General features: G+C 47.6%; 5 protein-coding genes across 5 annotated transcripts; 3 read left to right on the top strand and 2 right to left on the bottom strand.

Annotated features, from left to right (window-relative positions):
* Nucleotides 1-3,723: 3,723 nt before the first annotated feature.
* On the top strand, nt 3,724-5,755 carry NCS54_00759900 (PepX-C domain-containing protein; the record flags this gene model as incomplete). The annotated part of the gene is made up of 5 exons (XM_053153016.1): nt 3,724-3,929; nt 3,995-4,257; nt 4,317-4,551; nt 4,602-5,597; nt 5,662-5,755. The coding sequence occupies 5 exons, from the start codon at nt 3,724-3,726 to the stop codon at nt 5,753-5,755; spliced, it is 1,794 nt and encodes a 597-aa protein (XP_053008991.1).
* A 539-nt stretch (nt 5,756-6,294) lies between these two features.
* Nucleotides 6,295-8,067, bottom strand: NCS54_00759800 (PepX-C domain-containing protein; the record flags this gene model as incomplete). The annotated part of the gene is made up of 1 exon (XM_053153015.1): nt 6,295-8,067. The coding sequence occupies one exon, from the start codon at nt 8,065-8,067 to the stop codon at nt 6,295-6,297; it is 1,773 nt and encodes a 590-aa protein (XP_053008990.1).
* Nucleotides 8,068-8,630: 563 nt separating this feature from the next.
* NCS54_00759700 (Hypothetical protein) lies at nt 8,631-9,629 on the top strand (the record flags this gene model as incomplete). Its single annotated transcript, XM_053153014.1, has 1 exon — nt 8,631-9,629. The coding sequence occupies one exon, from the start codon at nt 8,631-8,633 to the stop codon at nt 9,627-9,629; it is 999 nt and encodes a 332-aa protein (XP_053008989.1).
* Nucleotides 9,630-10,140: 511 nt separating this feature from the next.
* Nucleotides 10,141-12,674, bottom strand: NCS54_00759600 (Zn(2)-C6 fungal-type domain-containing protein; the record flags this gene model as incomplete). The annotated part of the gene is made up of 5 exons (XM_053153013.1): nt 10,141-10,801; nt 10,864-11,385; nt 11,452-11,867; nt 11,939-12,452; nt 12,517-12,674. The coding sequence occupies 5 exons, from the start codon at nt 12,672-12,674 to the stop codon at nt 10,141-10,143; spliced, it is 2,271 nt and encodes a 756-aa protein (XP_053008988.1).
* A 489-nt stretch (nt 12,675-13,163) lies between these two features.
* NCS54_00759500 (MFS domain-containing protein) lies at nt 13,164-14,968 on the top strand (the record flags this gene model as incomplete). Its single annotated transcript, XM_053153012.1, has 4 exons — nt 13,164-13,703; nt 13,768-13,987; nt 14,059-14,492; nt 14,549-14,968. The coding sequence occupies 4 exons, from the start codon at nt 13,164-13,166 to the stop codon at nt 14,966-14,968; spliced, it is 1,614 nt and encodes a 537-aa protein (XP_053008987.1).
* Between the last annotated feature and the right edge of the window lie 680 nt (nt 14,969-15,648).

The following is a 15,648-nucleotide window of genomic DNA, read 5'->3' as shown; positions in this document are numbered from 1 at the left end:
ACAGTTTTCACTATTGCTGTCCGATCTGGCCGGTATCAGCGGAGTGGGCTCTGCCGTGGCGCGCCAAGGTAGGCTTGGAGGAACCTGGACTTCGGATCACTGGGTCTGTGGTGGATCGTACATCTTCTTGCTTTGGTTCGACGACATGAATGTCTATGAGTGGCTAATTGGCTGGTATTTGAAACATTATATGATGATGGGATTTGTAATAGACAATATCACTTAGGCACAAGAAGGGATTAGTAGCGATACTAGTATTCTCGCAATGGTGTTGAGAAACAAGACCATGAAAAGATTTAATACAATGCCCAAAGATATTTGACTCCTTGAAATACAATCCAGCCCAATGCAACAACAGACGGCAACACAAATGCGACGAGTCCAGTCAAAATACCCTGATCAAAAAATCCTGACCCACTGCCGGAATGTTGTTGGATGGCGCGCAAGGGTTGCATACTAAGCTGTCGAAGTGATTCTCGTTGCTGGCCCAACTTCAATCCTTTGGGACCAAAGTCACTAGCCTTTATTGGAAGAAGATTCGCATCCTTGGGCGTTGAAACAGAGACTGGGATTGGCTTTGACATGAAGTCAAGGTTATAGCAGAGATCAATATGGGTGGGACTTGATGCTGTCTCTGGCCTAACAGGTCCGACTAAGATCTCTGTGTTAGCAGGCTAGTGAGACAATGAATGGGGCGGTGAAGATTCCATCTTACCAAGAACGCTTAGAGGTATGTTGTTGACGCATGCCATCTTGGCGTTAAGTGATTGATGCAAAAACTTGCATGTCTTGGTATCACCGAAATAATAACCGGCAAGGAGTGTACCACTGACGACGATGTGAGATATGACAGGGGGTATTTCGGGTCTGGGCAAACTGACTACTGTGAAGCTGTTGTGGCACTTGCGATTAGACCCGTGCTTGCGAAGACATGAAGCGAGCTTCCGGGTGATTTTGCGACCTTGTGTCTGCCAAACAATCAGTACAATTGACAAGAGCAATAAGGGAGTCTCGGGGAATTCTAACCCTGATGTATCGTAGACAAATTTTGAGTCGCTGTTCCTGAGGATAATTATGTCTCCATTTGCGGAAGATTGGCTTCCAGCTTTTAATAGCGATTCTACGTTCTCCAGGTTGCCTGGATCGTCACCTAGTTCTCGTATGCAAGCTTGTAGAAAAGCCTCCATGATCCATTCATTGACAATAACCAAGTCCGGAGAATATGGTGATTTGCCCTTGAATGAGAAGCTTGCCGTACATAGTGCTTGGGCTGCTTTGGTAACATCAGCAGTTCTGTCTACCACGGCAATTACGTACGGCAGCGGCTCAGGGTGCAGAACCCCACTTTTATGACCATCTAGGTCGGCTTGGTCAACGATGAAGCATTGCGAGAGCCGGGCTGGTTCGGGTGCAGCTGTCAGAATGGCAAACACGTCGGGGTCTAGAACCTTGAAATGCTCCGTCAAAAATGACATTAGAGCATTTGGCTTATTCGCTGTCTTCAAGAGCTTAGGAATTAGTATTTTACTTAGAATGGTAGCAATATCTTACCTGAACAGCGACGCAATTCCCCGCGGCCAATGCAGCAGCAGTAGCAGAAAGGATTGAGTAGAATATGGTATATGATCCTGGGCGAATAAGAACAATGCCATGGGGGGCTCGGCAGTTGATATAGCTCTCATTACGGCTAACTGTGTATTCGCGCCTCAGAGCATCATCGAAATCGAGCTGCTCATACAATTCGTTGATCGTGATGAGCGTCAATGACAACTCAAGCCAGCTTTCTTCATGTGTATGGCCCGAATCTTGGATGATCAAATCGCAGATCTCGGTCGAATGTTGACGCAGAAATTGGTGGAGGAGATGTAACTGCCTTTGGCGATAACGTACATTGTGAAGCCTTTGATCAACTGAACAAGCGACCAATCTCTCTAGTACGGTTTCACCGACGGAGTCTTGGGCTGGAGCTACCATCTTTTGAGGCTCGAATAATAACGTTATCGGCAACAAAGAGTAAATCCGAATTATGAATTAGACTTGGCCGTTGTTCATTGAAGACACTCATACTTTGATCTCATCTTTCCATGCTTTAATAAACCCGGTTCCGCATAAAGGGCTCGGAGTTCGGAGATCCCCCGACGTTGCCTCTGGTGACTTCACGGGACTGCGAAGGTCGGAAGAAGTGGGGGTGGGGGGAAACCGGCATGATGCCCAGTGTTGGTCTAGCGTCCAGTTAAGACCTCATGCAACGAATCGAGTCCGGATTCACGATTCACGTTCTTTCCTTGATGTTTTTTCTCCTCATCTAGTTCCTTCAACTTGACCTATCTCTCTCATTACCATTGCTTGAATTTCTTTTGGCCTTCACTGAACCCAGCCCGTATCCGTACACAGACTTGCAAATCATGTCTATCACAACCACGGTTCAATGGAATGGAGAAGGGACCGAATCTTTGGAAACCACCCTCCACGATTACCGTATGCATTTGACCGGAGGGCGAGACGAACAAGAATGCGTGTCAACCAGACAGGAGAACGAAACTGTGTCGCAGCCAATTGATTCTCCTGCCAATTGGCCGACTCAGTACCGGCGGATTCCACCCTACAGACCCATCAACCGAAACCTCGACCTTACCGAACGCCCGAATGGCTCGAGTCGCGCCGAATTAGTATTCGTGACAGTGATGCTGAATGGGGTCCGTCTACAATCGGTAAGAACAGAACACCTGTCCCTTGCTCTTGGTGCAAGACTAACACGTCTGTTACTGCAGGGCTTGGTCCGGGCTTGGGAGTGCACTGGTGGTCATTGGTATCCGCAACTGACCCGCTACAAGATTGGGGGAGAATGGTAGATGATGGAATAAACTGTGCAGTTGCAGAGTTGTTATCGCTTTTATATTTGACATATCTTATACACTACTCTATAATGATCGGCCACAATCATTTGTCGCCAAGTTCCTTCTCACAGGTCAAAGGATTACCACATGGTGCTGATGTCAATTTGAGTACTATGTTGTAAGTGTTTTCGAAACTGGTACAACGGAGCATATCACACGTAATCCAATGACCACATTAATACAGAAAGTTGGCAGTTGACCATTGGAATCGAGAAAAGATGAGGCCGCAAGATCTTACTCCTAGAGCCTCAACTATGTTATTTACGATTACTAAATTATATCACTGAGAGGTGGTGCGTTCAAATAGTTAACAGGAACATGGCTCTAGCTATTATCAAGTCGCTGTTACTTATACCTTAGAAAGTATTGGCGTGCAAGCTACGAAAGTCGCCATATATCGGAGAGAACAGAGCTAGTAGAGCGATTAGAAGCGGTACTTAGCGATCAAAGATGAGCGCTGGAATCTCAACGTGCATGGGAGAGGTCCCGCTGGAACTGAAAGTTGCATCACTGCGCCAGACTCTGTAGCTAGATGGCTCTGGCCTAGCTTCACGTTGAATTAGCCGTCCAAGGCCTTCCAGACTCCGCGCACGGTCCGATGAAAACATCAAAAATGTGTCAGGCTCTCCGTCGGTCTTTGCATGTAGTGCCACCCCCGCTCGGAAAGCCGAAACAGGCTTCCTCAAATAGTACCGGCATTCCGATAGGATGAACTAGAGTGTGGGTCGCTGGCTATATGAGCAAGCAAGACATCCTTTACTTCCAGGCCAATCACCAAAGAAAAGCACTATTCACTTCAAAGAAAACAACTAAATCCACAGTCAGCATGCCTAATGATATTCGAGATCTTCGGGAGGTCACAGTCGACGACGAGAATGGACTTATCTTCGAGAAGAATGTCAGCATACCTCTGAAAATCTCAGAGCTTCCCATTCGTTGCAACGTATATCGTCCAATCGACTCGGACAAGGGCCAGAAGTACCCTGTCCTTGTAACTTATGGTCCTTACGGAAAGGATATCTGGTACGGAGAGTAAGTAATTCTCCATCAGGTTGGCTATCCAAAGGCAACCACTAACCTCACGATCAATCTCCCAGTTTCCATGCCAAGTCCTATAGTGATGTTCCTGATGAACATCGGTCAAAATACGCTGCATGGGAGACTCCTGAGCCTACTTTCTGGACCAAGAATGGCTACGCAGTCGTTCGTGCCGATGAGCGAGGACTCGGGCAATCGCCTGGTCTACTTGACACCATGTCTAGAGGAACGAGCGAGTGCTTCTTTGACGTGGTTGAGTGGGCAGCATCTCAACCTTGGTCATCAGGAAAGGTTGGCTTGTTGGGAATTAGTTATTATGCCGGTGAGTAATTTTGAATGGCGGGTCAATCGGACTCCGGATATGTACTGACTCTTTGGCAGGAAGCCAATGGCGGGTTGCGGCCCGTCGACCCAAGGGCTTAGCCGCTATTGTTCCATGGGAAGGCATGTCTGATTACTATCGTGACCGCTGTCGACATGGTGGTATCTTCTCCAACGAGTTCATTCGGTTTTGGTGGAATCGTCAGGTTATCACAAATCAATACGGCCGCCCTGGTCGAGCCAGCGATAAATGGGGTGAGGATACCATTGAAGGAGATCTTTCACAAGATGAACTGTGAGCTTGACTTCCCGTGATGTCAACATGAAAACGCCTGACCGCTTAAGCAGCATTGCCAACTGCCAAGATCAGAACATCGATAATGAACGCAACCGCTTTCGCAATGATGATTACTACGCTTCGAAGGAGTACAACTTGGAAGATATCGAAGTTCCTGTTCTATCAGTCGCGAACTGGGGAGGTATTCTCCTGCACTTGAGAGGAAACGTGCAAGGCTACCTTTGGGCTGGCTCCAAGCACAAGTTTTTACGCTTCATCGTTGGTCGCCATGATCTCCCGTTTTATTATCCCGAGGAGGTAGCCGTTCAAAGAAGTTTCCTTGACGCTTTCTTGAAGGGTCAGGATGATCAAGGCTGGACTACCGGACAGGTTCCGCCAGTGAGTCTACGTTTGCGTAAAGGCGACGTTGGCTTCAACAACCCCAAAGGAGAGAAGACATTTCCTATTCGTGATGAGAACGAGTGGCCCATCAAACGAACTCAGTACACCAAATACTATCTGGATAGCGATCTTGGTTTGGCGCCATCCTTCTCCGACACAAATAAAGATGCAGTGGTTTCGTACAAAGCTCTCGGCTCATTGAAAGACCCGCAGCTAGTACAATTCACCACAACGGCGTTCGAAACTGAAATCGAAATCACCGGCCATATAGTTGCCCACCTGAATATTTCGGTCGAGATGGCTGAAGCAGTTCAGGATCCCGATATTGATGTTTTTGTTACAGTCCGACATTTATCTCCTGAGGGCAAAGAGGTTTTCTACACAGGCTCATCTGGAGATAATGTTCCTGTTTGCAAGGGATGGCTTCGTGTAAGCCTGCGCAAAGTTAACGAAGATCACCCCAAGAACCGACCATGGCTACCTTTGCGGGAGTATCTTTCAAGCGATGTGCAACCTGTTACTAACAAGGAGATTTATCCGGTGGACATCGAGCTCTGGCCAACCAATGTCGTGGTTGAAAAGGGAGGCAAGTTGATCTTCGAGATCAGCTCTGGTGACACGCAGGGCTGCGGACTTTTCCAACATACAAATGCGGTGGACCGGTAAGTGTTCGGCACCATCTTCAGTAATTTTTGGAATATGAGAGATAACTGACAGCAACACCAGGTCGGCATCTGTTTTTGCAGGCACCAACTTTATACACTTTGGGGATCAATATGAAAACTACATTACTCTCCCAGTCATTCCTCCACGGCATTAGTATGATCTGTGGTTAGAAAATTGTCTAGGATACGCACCGTTGAATTGAACATTGTACCTTCAGACATTGTCTGTGAAGAGCGTCATGATTAATTAATTTCGAGGAGCCTACTCAGCTCAGAAGACTTTATGTGAACTCTTATGCCATTACCACTAAACTTCGTTATTTGATACATGAGGCAGTAAAAAGAGAAAGTACTACGTGTTGATACAAGTAAATACGAGTCTGTTTGACACTCTCCGGCCCATACTCCGTTGTGAAAAGCAGGAACGTCCCAAGATGATGTGTCAAAAACACATGCAATAGTATATACAGCACGTTGCTCTGCCTCAGAGTCTTCTTATGCTTCTGGTTTTTGTAGTGCTTTTACCTTTCTAATATCATTATACAGCTGCTGCTTGATTAAGATGCTAATCAAACATTTACGGGCCGCCTTTCCCTCCAACAGAATGCTCTTTTATAATCAGTAGTGCCTTTTGAAAGAGTTTCTCTAAGAAGGGAAATGATGACGATTGCTATATGTAACTATAGTCATCTATCTAAACAAATGGCAAAATAATTCGACTAGGGTAAGCGCCTCCAATATGAACTTTATGAGTTCCTTTGTTTCGCTCTTCGATCGGTGCTGCCTTTGCCTCCTTGTATTCTGCTATGAGAGGATACTGTCCAGAGATCTGAACAGAAAGACTTTCGCCTTCTTCAAAGTCAATTCCCATGGCCCAAAGTCCGATCTCAAGTTCGACAACCTGGCCAGGAGGAATCTTCTGGACATTGGAATGCGTGTGGAATGGATACTGAGGGTGAATAGATCGAGTTGAATCCACTTCACGATGACTGGCTCTCAGTACACCTAGAGGGCCAAAGTACAGAAGCAGGTTGCTCAGCTCTTTGACTGGGATGTCGTCCATCTTATCGTATGGCGCGGCTTTCCAAGGAATGTTCAGGTTTAGTAGCTCCTTTCCTTGGCGATCCAGCTTGCGAATCAAAACGTAGACAATCATATCGTCGAGATCATCACAGGACATATAAACAACTGCTTTGGGCAGGCCCATCAGACGAGTCTTGCAGCTGAAGGTATGTCGAAAGCGAACGCAGTCTATCGGGTCGCCAATCTCGCTGTCGTATGTAACAAAGCTTTCTGTTCCGGGCGCTTCCGATTGAAGAATATTATCCTTGGAAAAAAAGAACTCCTTGTACTGGGTTCTGGGGATAGGAAAATCTTCTTCTTCAATCGGGTAGATGGGTTCCTGGTTACCGAAGCGAAGGCTGCTCATGCGAACCTTAGGGGTCTTATCCCACCCATTATCTTTCTGATCTTTGAGATAGTATCCGAAAAACTTGGCCAGTTCTTCCTTAGACTCGTCCACACACCAGAGATCATACCATTCCTGATATGGGTCCCAACGGAGCCACTTCTCACTAGTCTGGACATCGAGCCAACCTCGCACTGACCCCATGGTATGGACGAAGGTCGAGTAAGAGGCCACAACATATGTAGGAATGTTGATGTTCTTGATGTTGGCTCGCTTATCCTCCCAATATGGATTCATGGTTTGGCACCGTCGATACATTTCGCGGAAGTCTTCAAGACCATGGCGGCCCCGTATGACTTGGCGCGTAATAAGGTCGAACAAGCCATTATCCCAGGCCCCGCCACGGACAAATTGTTCGCGATAGAGGTCCCCGCAAGCTTCCCATGGGGCAATAGCTTTCAGTGAAGGTGGACGAGTGGCAGCAATGAACCATTGGACAATGCCAAGATGAGAATTGCCAGCCAGACCAATATTGCCGTTACACCAGTCTTGAACTGCAAGGCCCTCTATCACATCGTGTCCATCCTCGCCCTCTTGAGTACCCATGATGACGATGCTTCCATCAGAGTCGCCTGCTCCACGTGCATCGACATTGACAATGGCAAACCCGCGAGGACAATATTCGGCGGGATCAGGTCCCTCGAATCTTTCAAGACCGCTCAAGTCACCGGGAGCGATACCACAATTCCATGGAAGTCTTTTCATCATGCCGATACCGTTGTGTTTCTTTCCAAAAGGGCTCCAGCAGACGATTGCCGGAACCTTCTCTGATGAATTGGCTGGCCGGAAGATATCGCAGTACAAGGTACAACCATCTCGAACTTTGATGCCAAAATCGTGATGGACAATTATATCTTCCGAAAGAACTCTGGAATTGAAGCCGTTCCATCCTTTAGGTAACACCTCTGTTCGGGGTTTAAAGCCCATGTATCCATTGTGGCCTATCGTGGGCTCAGAGACTTGCAAATTTGCAACTTGCAATGGTTGAACGGTTGGCATATTGATAAGGGATGGGTAAAAGAAATAGCTGAGGAATAAACTGTAGACCGATTACACAGCACTTAACCCGAGCCAGGATTTTCTGAGTCTCTTATGAACCTCCAACTCATGTCATGGGATATCGCACACGACGAAGCTAACAACGCGATAATTGGGTCACTTCCGTCGGAATTAGCCAGCCCACTTCACTCTGTTCCGAGAGGGGGTGGATCCTTGAGCGGACCAGCTTATGGAGTCACGATGGTTTTCCCCAACCCCACGTAAATGGCTCTGGATTCCCCGTGGGGAACGGGGAAACGGGGAGAGCACATGGACGGAGCAGCAACACATCGGTTTGATCGACTTTGGTGTCAGTTGAGGCTCACAATGAATCTCGATGCCTGCAATCTTGTATGTCACTTGATACGCTTCGTCCATTCTGCCTACCTATACTTAAGCGCGGTAAGGTATGGACTTTCGATTCAATTTTGATCATTCAAAATACCATACACAATCTGGCCTCTCAATCAACCAGTAATCTTTTTGATCATCCTTTCGCAAGAATTGACTGAATCGTCTTAGCAATGACCACTACCATTTCTCATCCTCCTCTTCATGTCACGGCCAATTTGGATGACTATTATGACCAGACCTTTGGCGACTGGCGAGATGACTTTTTCCGAGATGGTTATGTTGTCTTAAAGGGCGCTATTCCCAAGGATCGTGCCCTTGGATATCGACAAAAGATGCTTGAGTGGATCACAGGCTTCGATAAGGGCTTGGATCTGGAAGACCCCTTCACCTGGACAGAGGGTCACCTGCCTCAAAGCTTCAAGGCAGGCATGTACCTCAACTACTGTGCTGCTCACGAAAAGTATGTCTGGGATGCCCGCCAAGAGCCCGGCGTTCTCGAAGCCTTTGAGAAAATTTGGGGAACCAACGAACTCACCGTCTCCTTCGATACCATCAACGTCACCTTTCCCAACCGCAAAGATGTGAGCTGGTCTCCATGGCCTCATGTTGATCAGGCTCCGGAGCGCAAGGGCTTGTCCTGTGTACAGGGTATCATCAACCTGTCACGTGCTGGGCCTGATGATGGTGGCCTTGTTCTCATGAAGGGCTCCTCTCGACTGTTTGATGAGTTCTTTTCACTCAACCCTCCTGATCGGACCCAGGGTATTGGAGCCAAACATTATGACTTCTACCCCTTCAAGGATCATCAGCTGCCTTGGTTCAAAGAGAAGGGCTGTGAGCTCATCAAGGTCTGCGCCGAGCCAGGTGATCTGATTCTTTGGGACAGCCGCAGCATGCATTTCGCAAGATTTCCTGAAAGCAACGAGATCCGCACCATCATATATGCGTGCTACACGCCCGCTGCCTTTATGTCTGAGGAGGACCGCAAGAAGAAGAGTGAGATCTTCAAGAAGTGGGAAACTACGACACACTGGCCTCACTGTAACTTGCACTCGCACGGCAAGGCTATGGTTGACGGAAAGATTGACCCTGACGAGAGAGATGAGCCGCTGGAGAAGCCTAAGCTGACTTCTCAGCTACTTCGTCTCGCTGGCGTGGAGAAATATTGATTGTGGTTGAAGACCAAGTGGAAGATGGAGACACGTTCATTAATGATGTTATAGGCTGATGACAAGGCCCCTTCACCACATTACATTCTTTAAGATAGTTTATTTCTCAATACGAGGAACAAAAAGAGGTACCGATCCTTGACTCAGAACTCCTCAGCTACTCGCGAAGAGATTCTTTCCAGTGATTGTCTTGGCCAAAATGCGATATGTAGGTAATTATTTTACTGTGACGAGTCCTTTATTTTGGTATAAGGACAACATCTATGGGTATTTTTATATACCTAAGTGCGCTTTAGGCCATACAATAGCTCTTGGGTCAAGATTGCCTTAGTTTGAACACATAAATATGTTCTTACCACTTGTTCAACTATTGAAGGATTTCTTTTTAAAAAAAAATAAACAAATAAAATAAAAAATCATTATACTTTACTGCATTCCCATTATATACTAATCCAAGCATAATCTTCTAATTATTCCTAAACTTCCGTAGTGAGCCCCAGTGCAGACACAGTTAACGTGAACTTTTATTTGATAGGTACATCATATCCTGCATCGTTTCGTCGAACTGAAATGGATTGTCGAAATCTTCCAACTCCTCCAGCTCCGAGTTATCGGTTCGTGATGTGGTTGGGTGAGGAGTACTGGCGCTCATCAAATAATCCCAAGCATACTGCATGTCAGAGTCGGCTCCCTTTTGTGATTCCGTACCAAGTTCTGTTCCTTCAGCAGTGACTTTAGACAAGGGGGCACTTGTACTCAATCCCAATTGGCCGTATTGAGGCGAGACAGTTGGGTTCCATGAAGGCGTAGTCTCCATTGGACCGTAAAAGTTTGGCTGTGGATGTAGAAACTTTCTAGGGCGTTCCCACTGGGTAATTGCCTCTGGTGCCAATGCCTGAGCTTGGTGGACTTGAGCAATGACATACCGCAAGGACTCGTGGTCCGGAACAGCCGTGTTAGACCAAGACAGGTGTATTTTCAAAAGAGCATCCAAAACCGCCGAACCCCGTGACGATACCACATTCGTTGAACCCATCTCTTGTAACGCATCGATGCATATCTGTACTGACTCTCTTCGACGTCGTATCTGTGTAATATCTTCGCCAGTGCTAAAGAAAAGAAGATCGAGACAGAGGAATACGCCAGCAGCTACAGTAGCTGCACAAACTATCCTATGAAAGATCAGAAAAGATTAGAGGACGCTCATCAGAAGGCTAGCAAGATATTAACTAACCAATTCCTGCGGTAGATAGTTGGTACAGATTGTCTCTTCTGTGCCACAATAATCTCTGCAGCCTTACAAGCCTTCATATGTAGACCTTCAGGATCCGGCTGTCGTTTCATCCACCGAGTGAAGAAGAATCTTGCTATTGTCAACCGCATGAATTGGATGGCGTGGAGAGCAAAATATTGCTGAAGAGGTATCCAAGGGGATGCAGCCTCAATATTGTCACTGGATTCCCCAGACGACAATGGCCATTCAGGAAATTGGCTTTGCAGTTTCTCAACCTCATGCATGGCTGTAATCAAGTTTTGGGGTGCGTAACTGCGACCAGATTTGACGTATATACGTATTACTCCAGCTAGATTGGCCATCAATTGGTGATAAGAAAGGCTCGAAGGCAGATTGGAGAAGGCCTCGTTCGAAATGCTGGTAACTTCGCAGGTCATAATATCGTCAGCACCGCTTTCGACATCGAGAACTGTGTCGAAGCTATTTTGTGGTATAGTCGGGCGATTGCTCATGACACCCATCCTAGAAGAATGCTGTTAACCGAACCGTACCCTGGTTATACTGCTCTTGGGACAGACGCTCACTCACCAGTCGCAAATGACCAACGTCCACCATAGTCTACGACCGAGGTTCCGCTGCGCAAGACTGCGCCACTGGGGGAGTGCAGATATCCGCTTGGCCAGTGTCTGTTCATTGGCTAGTCGATGCATGTTCAAGATGCGGGCAATGTTGATAGCAATCCCGATTAACATCCACTCCCGATCATTCTGTCCAAAGCTCGAGTTTACCAATGTTAAGATGGCAATAGTTTGAACTGTTGAAAGTCTGGGCTTGCCGAGGAAATCACTGTCTTCGAGGGACTGAAGCACAGCCCAATACCAATGGCGCGATAGGATGGCTAGATCTTCATCCGTCTTGGGTACAGGAAGGGTTGATCCTTTAGTATTGTAAAAGGCAAAGTTCTGCACAGCTTCATGGGATATATCCATGTAGTAGAAACCTACCTTGAGCGAGTCATTTCTGTCAGCAACTGCCCACAAACTCTTGTCCCTAAAAGGATGGCGGACATACTCACCGAGAGGATGGCCAGGTATACACAGCTGAATGAAGCCCCTGGCTCTTGTTGATAAGGAGACTGAGACTCGAGCAAATCCCAGAATTTCTCGTGCTCAGCTTCGAATTCAGACGCATTCAAGGCGCAGTGAAGCCAACCTAGCTGGTCTAAAACGAAGCGAACAACTCTAGTACTAGTGATCCTAGAAGGCAATGAGAATCGGAGTAGATGACAATCCAAATATGAAAATAGGGTAGTTTCATCCTCTGGGTCGTTATCATTACTTGTTAAGCCCAAGTTCAGGTGTTCCATAGAGTAATCAAGCTCCTCAATGTCGAACGTGACACCAACCACTGGTGGATATGTGGGCTCGACTGGTGTGGTTGAGGGACGCTTCTGTAGGCGAGCTAACTGCTCCTCTAGATGAGCAATTCTCTCATAGAGTAGTGCAACATCTGGATCAGCGGGCTGATCAGTCCCGCGAGGGAGCACACGAAGCGGCTGGCGTGCTTCACCATGCACATCTAAAGTATCACTCAGAAGAAATGTTAGAAGTCCCTCGCCAAGGAAGTTGAGAGCTGGGTAATACGGGAACTCACCCAGTGCCAGTGAATGAGGGCACATCGCAGTAGCGACCTATACCTCGCTGCAAGCAGGGGTTACACGGACGCCCAGAACCGCACCGGATTTTACGCCGGGCGCACTCATCGCATGCGCGGTTTCGACGCTTGGCAATGCCGTGTTGCGGGGCGTCCATGGTGCCGAAGCCTGCAAATAGGAAGATGTGCTGAGACCCAGTTCCTTATCAAGTATTTGTCCGCGATTTTGCGGGAAACGGAATTGGAGTGGCGATCTAGGGCGAGGGTCAGAATGAGGGGTCTATGTAGGTTTCTGGTCGTTAATCCAAGAGAGGTTAGAGGTTCCCTCGGCTAATTTTTCCTCCGGAAGAGTCCCACAATCCGGGGCCCCGTGGGGCTGGGGTTGGGGTTCGTGGCGAGGATGAGCCAACAGCAGCATTGCCAATTGTCAAGGGCCATCCCAGAATAGCTACCTCCTCTCGGATCGAAATCACGATGCCTTGATTATGCGGGCCGATGGTTTCGTTACGGGACTGTGCGTATAAAGGCTTATTCTTTCCCATCTCCCTGGTTTTCTATCAGCGCGCTTTCATCACGAACGTCTTCGTGAAACCATTCTCAATCTCTGTTTCGAAACAACATTGTTTTCGGTATCAATTGGTTCCAATATGGCCTCTGGCATGGATCCCGATAAGTCCATCTCGACTTGTCATGTCGAGGATACAGCTCCAGCTGCTGAGTCGGCAGATCACCGCCCTGCTCCCGGAACCATCAAGTTATTCGAGGACGATGGAGACGTCATTCTCATCCCGACACCTACTACGGACCCTCGCGATCCTCTCAATCTTCCGTCGTGGCGCAAGATTGTACTCGTTGTCAACGTCTCTGTCTTTGCAGCTACTGCCACCCTCATGGCATCTTCCTTCGGCGCAATCCTGCCCCAAGTTCAAGCCAGCTACGGTGGTGATCCTCGGACCCACGACCTGGTCACTTACCCTGCCCTTTTTATTGGCATCGGTAACTTCATTTTTGTTCCAGTAGCGCACGCTGTTGGTCGCCGGCCTATCTACCTGTTTTCCCTTGTGCTGCTCGTCGCTTGCTGTATCTGGTGTGCCTTCAGCAAAAGCTTAACGTCGCACATTGCCGGTCGTAACATCATGAGTCTGGCAGCTGGACAAGCCGAAGCTCTTTGCCCCATCATGGTACAAGTGAGTACTTGCGAAGGCTGTCGTCGATGAAGATAGGCTGACGACGGCGCTTCCTCAATATTAGGAGGTATATTACCTACATGAAAGAGGCTCCAAGATTGCTTGGTTTTGCGCGGCTCAGGTCCTGGGTACAGCGTGCCTTACTGTTGCCAGTTCTTATCTTGCCGCCAATCTTGGTTGGCGCTGGTGGTATGGCATTTTTGGCATCATCAACGGTTTGTGCCTTGTGTCAGCTGCCATTATCGTTCCCGAGACTCGCTTCGCTCGATCAAAGGCTTCAATCAGTAAGTTGAGCTCAACTCAGACAAATAGTATCAATCCACCATGAATTCTAATCCCTCTAACTTGTCTATAGTCAGTCCTACTAATGGCAGCTCCAAGCCTGGGGAGAATGCTGCCGAGCATGCGACTGTTACGGCCAGTCGGCGTCCCCCAATCGACTACGAGAACTACCCTGCTCGGACTTTCGCTTACGATGTGGCCCTGTTCCACAACAAACCTCGCTGGCAAGACGCGATCGACTGCTGGAAGCAAATGATACAAGTGATTCTATTCCCCAACATCCTATGGCTTGTTCTCTGCAGCGGCGCGTTCTTGGGTATTTTCGTCATCTTTGGCGCCGTGTTTGCTGGCGTACTTCTTCAACCGCCGTACGAGTTCAAAGCCGAGTATTTAGGGTTTGTTTTTGCAGGACAGGTAGTCGTATCGATGGTTGTCGTCCCTGCCCAGGGGTATCTAAGCGACTACGTCGTGAAAACCTTGAGCAAGAGAAACAAGGGGGTCACAGAGGTGAGTCTTCTTCTACATACCAGACTGACCTTGGTCTAATTATGTACGATATTCAGCCTGAGTACCGACTGATACCTCTTATCCTGCCATTTGTGGTTGGTATAATCAGCACCGTCATCTTTGGACAAGCTTGCAAGCACCCTTACGACTGGCACTGGTCGGCCATCGTTGTCACATTCAACTCCGAATTCTTCGGATTTGTGGGCATAGTAGTGGCTTCCTTCACATTCGCTATTGACAGCTATCCCGCTCGCAGCGATGCTATTCTCGTAGTTCTCTGTTTCGCTCGCGGTGTCATCTCTTTTGGTCTTTCCTACGGGTCACTTGAGTTCATTGAAAGGGTCGGGTACGATGGCGCTTTCAATATTTGCGCCATCATTCTTGGCGTGCTTGGGATACTTGGTATTCCGGTGTATATCTTTGGCAAGAAAGTTCGACAAATCACTCAGCCGTGGGCTACGGGTAAGAGTCAGTAGATGGCGATTCCTTGGATCAAGAACTGATAATGGTCGCCGCACGGTCACGGGAGCCAAGCCAAAAGGTGGCATTCGCCCTTGATACGCTGGTGAAGCTTCTACTGTACTATTGTGGGTTTTTGAAAGAGGGATTTGAGTGGTTTGGATGGTATTATTGGCACACTATGCGGGCATTGAGTGGTACCATGTGTTGCTTGGATTGGAGGAGGACTGGCAATTATTTATCCACGCTTAATATAAAGCATTTCGCCTCATATTACTACGGTACTATAATATACTATGACAGAAGCACTTTTCAATATCTCATAGCCATAAAATGAGGGGGAATTCTCCAAGGCTTTGGGGTTATGATATCTACGAGAGGCAGTTTTAGGTCCCAAGGTTGAATGTACAAGCAAACAATCAACTGAGTATATCAAAGAATTCGGTTAAAACAGCGATAAGATACAAAAAGATCTTCCAAAAGCCACTTGATTCCTCGCTTGAACGATGAGACTAGAAAGAGACTTTTTACTTGGACTGCTCATGGTGGACTTATCCATCATCGGTGCCAAGTACTACAGAGGGCTGTCTTTGCAAGACCCATTAAAGACTTGAAGCAAGAGTTTATCAGTTTGCTTCGTGCCAGTTAAACACCTTCCGGGCCAATCTCGGTGCTTCACTATCTAATATCTAAGTCC

This window comes from Fusarium falciforme, chromosome 6 (assembly GCF_026873545.1).
Source record: "Fusarium falciforme chromosome 6, complete sequence".
Classification (NCBI taxonomy): domain Eukaryota; kingdom Fungi; phylum Ascomycota; class Sordariomycetes; order Hypocreales; family Nectriaceae; genus Fusarium; species Fusarium falciforme.
The sequence above is the reverse complement of the archived record's forward strand: the minus strand, read 5'-3'. Positions and strand labels throughout refer to the sequence as shown.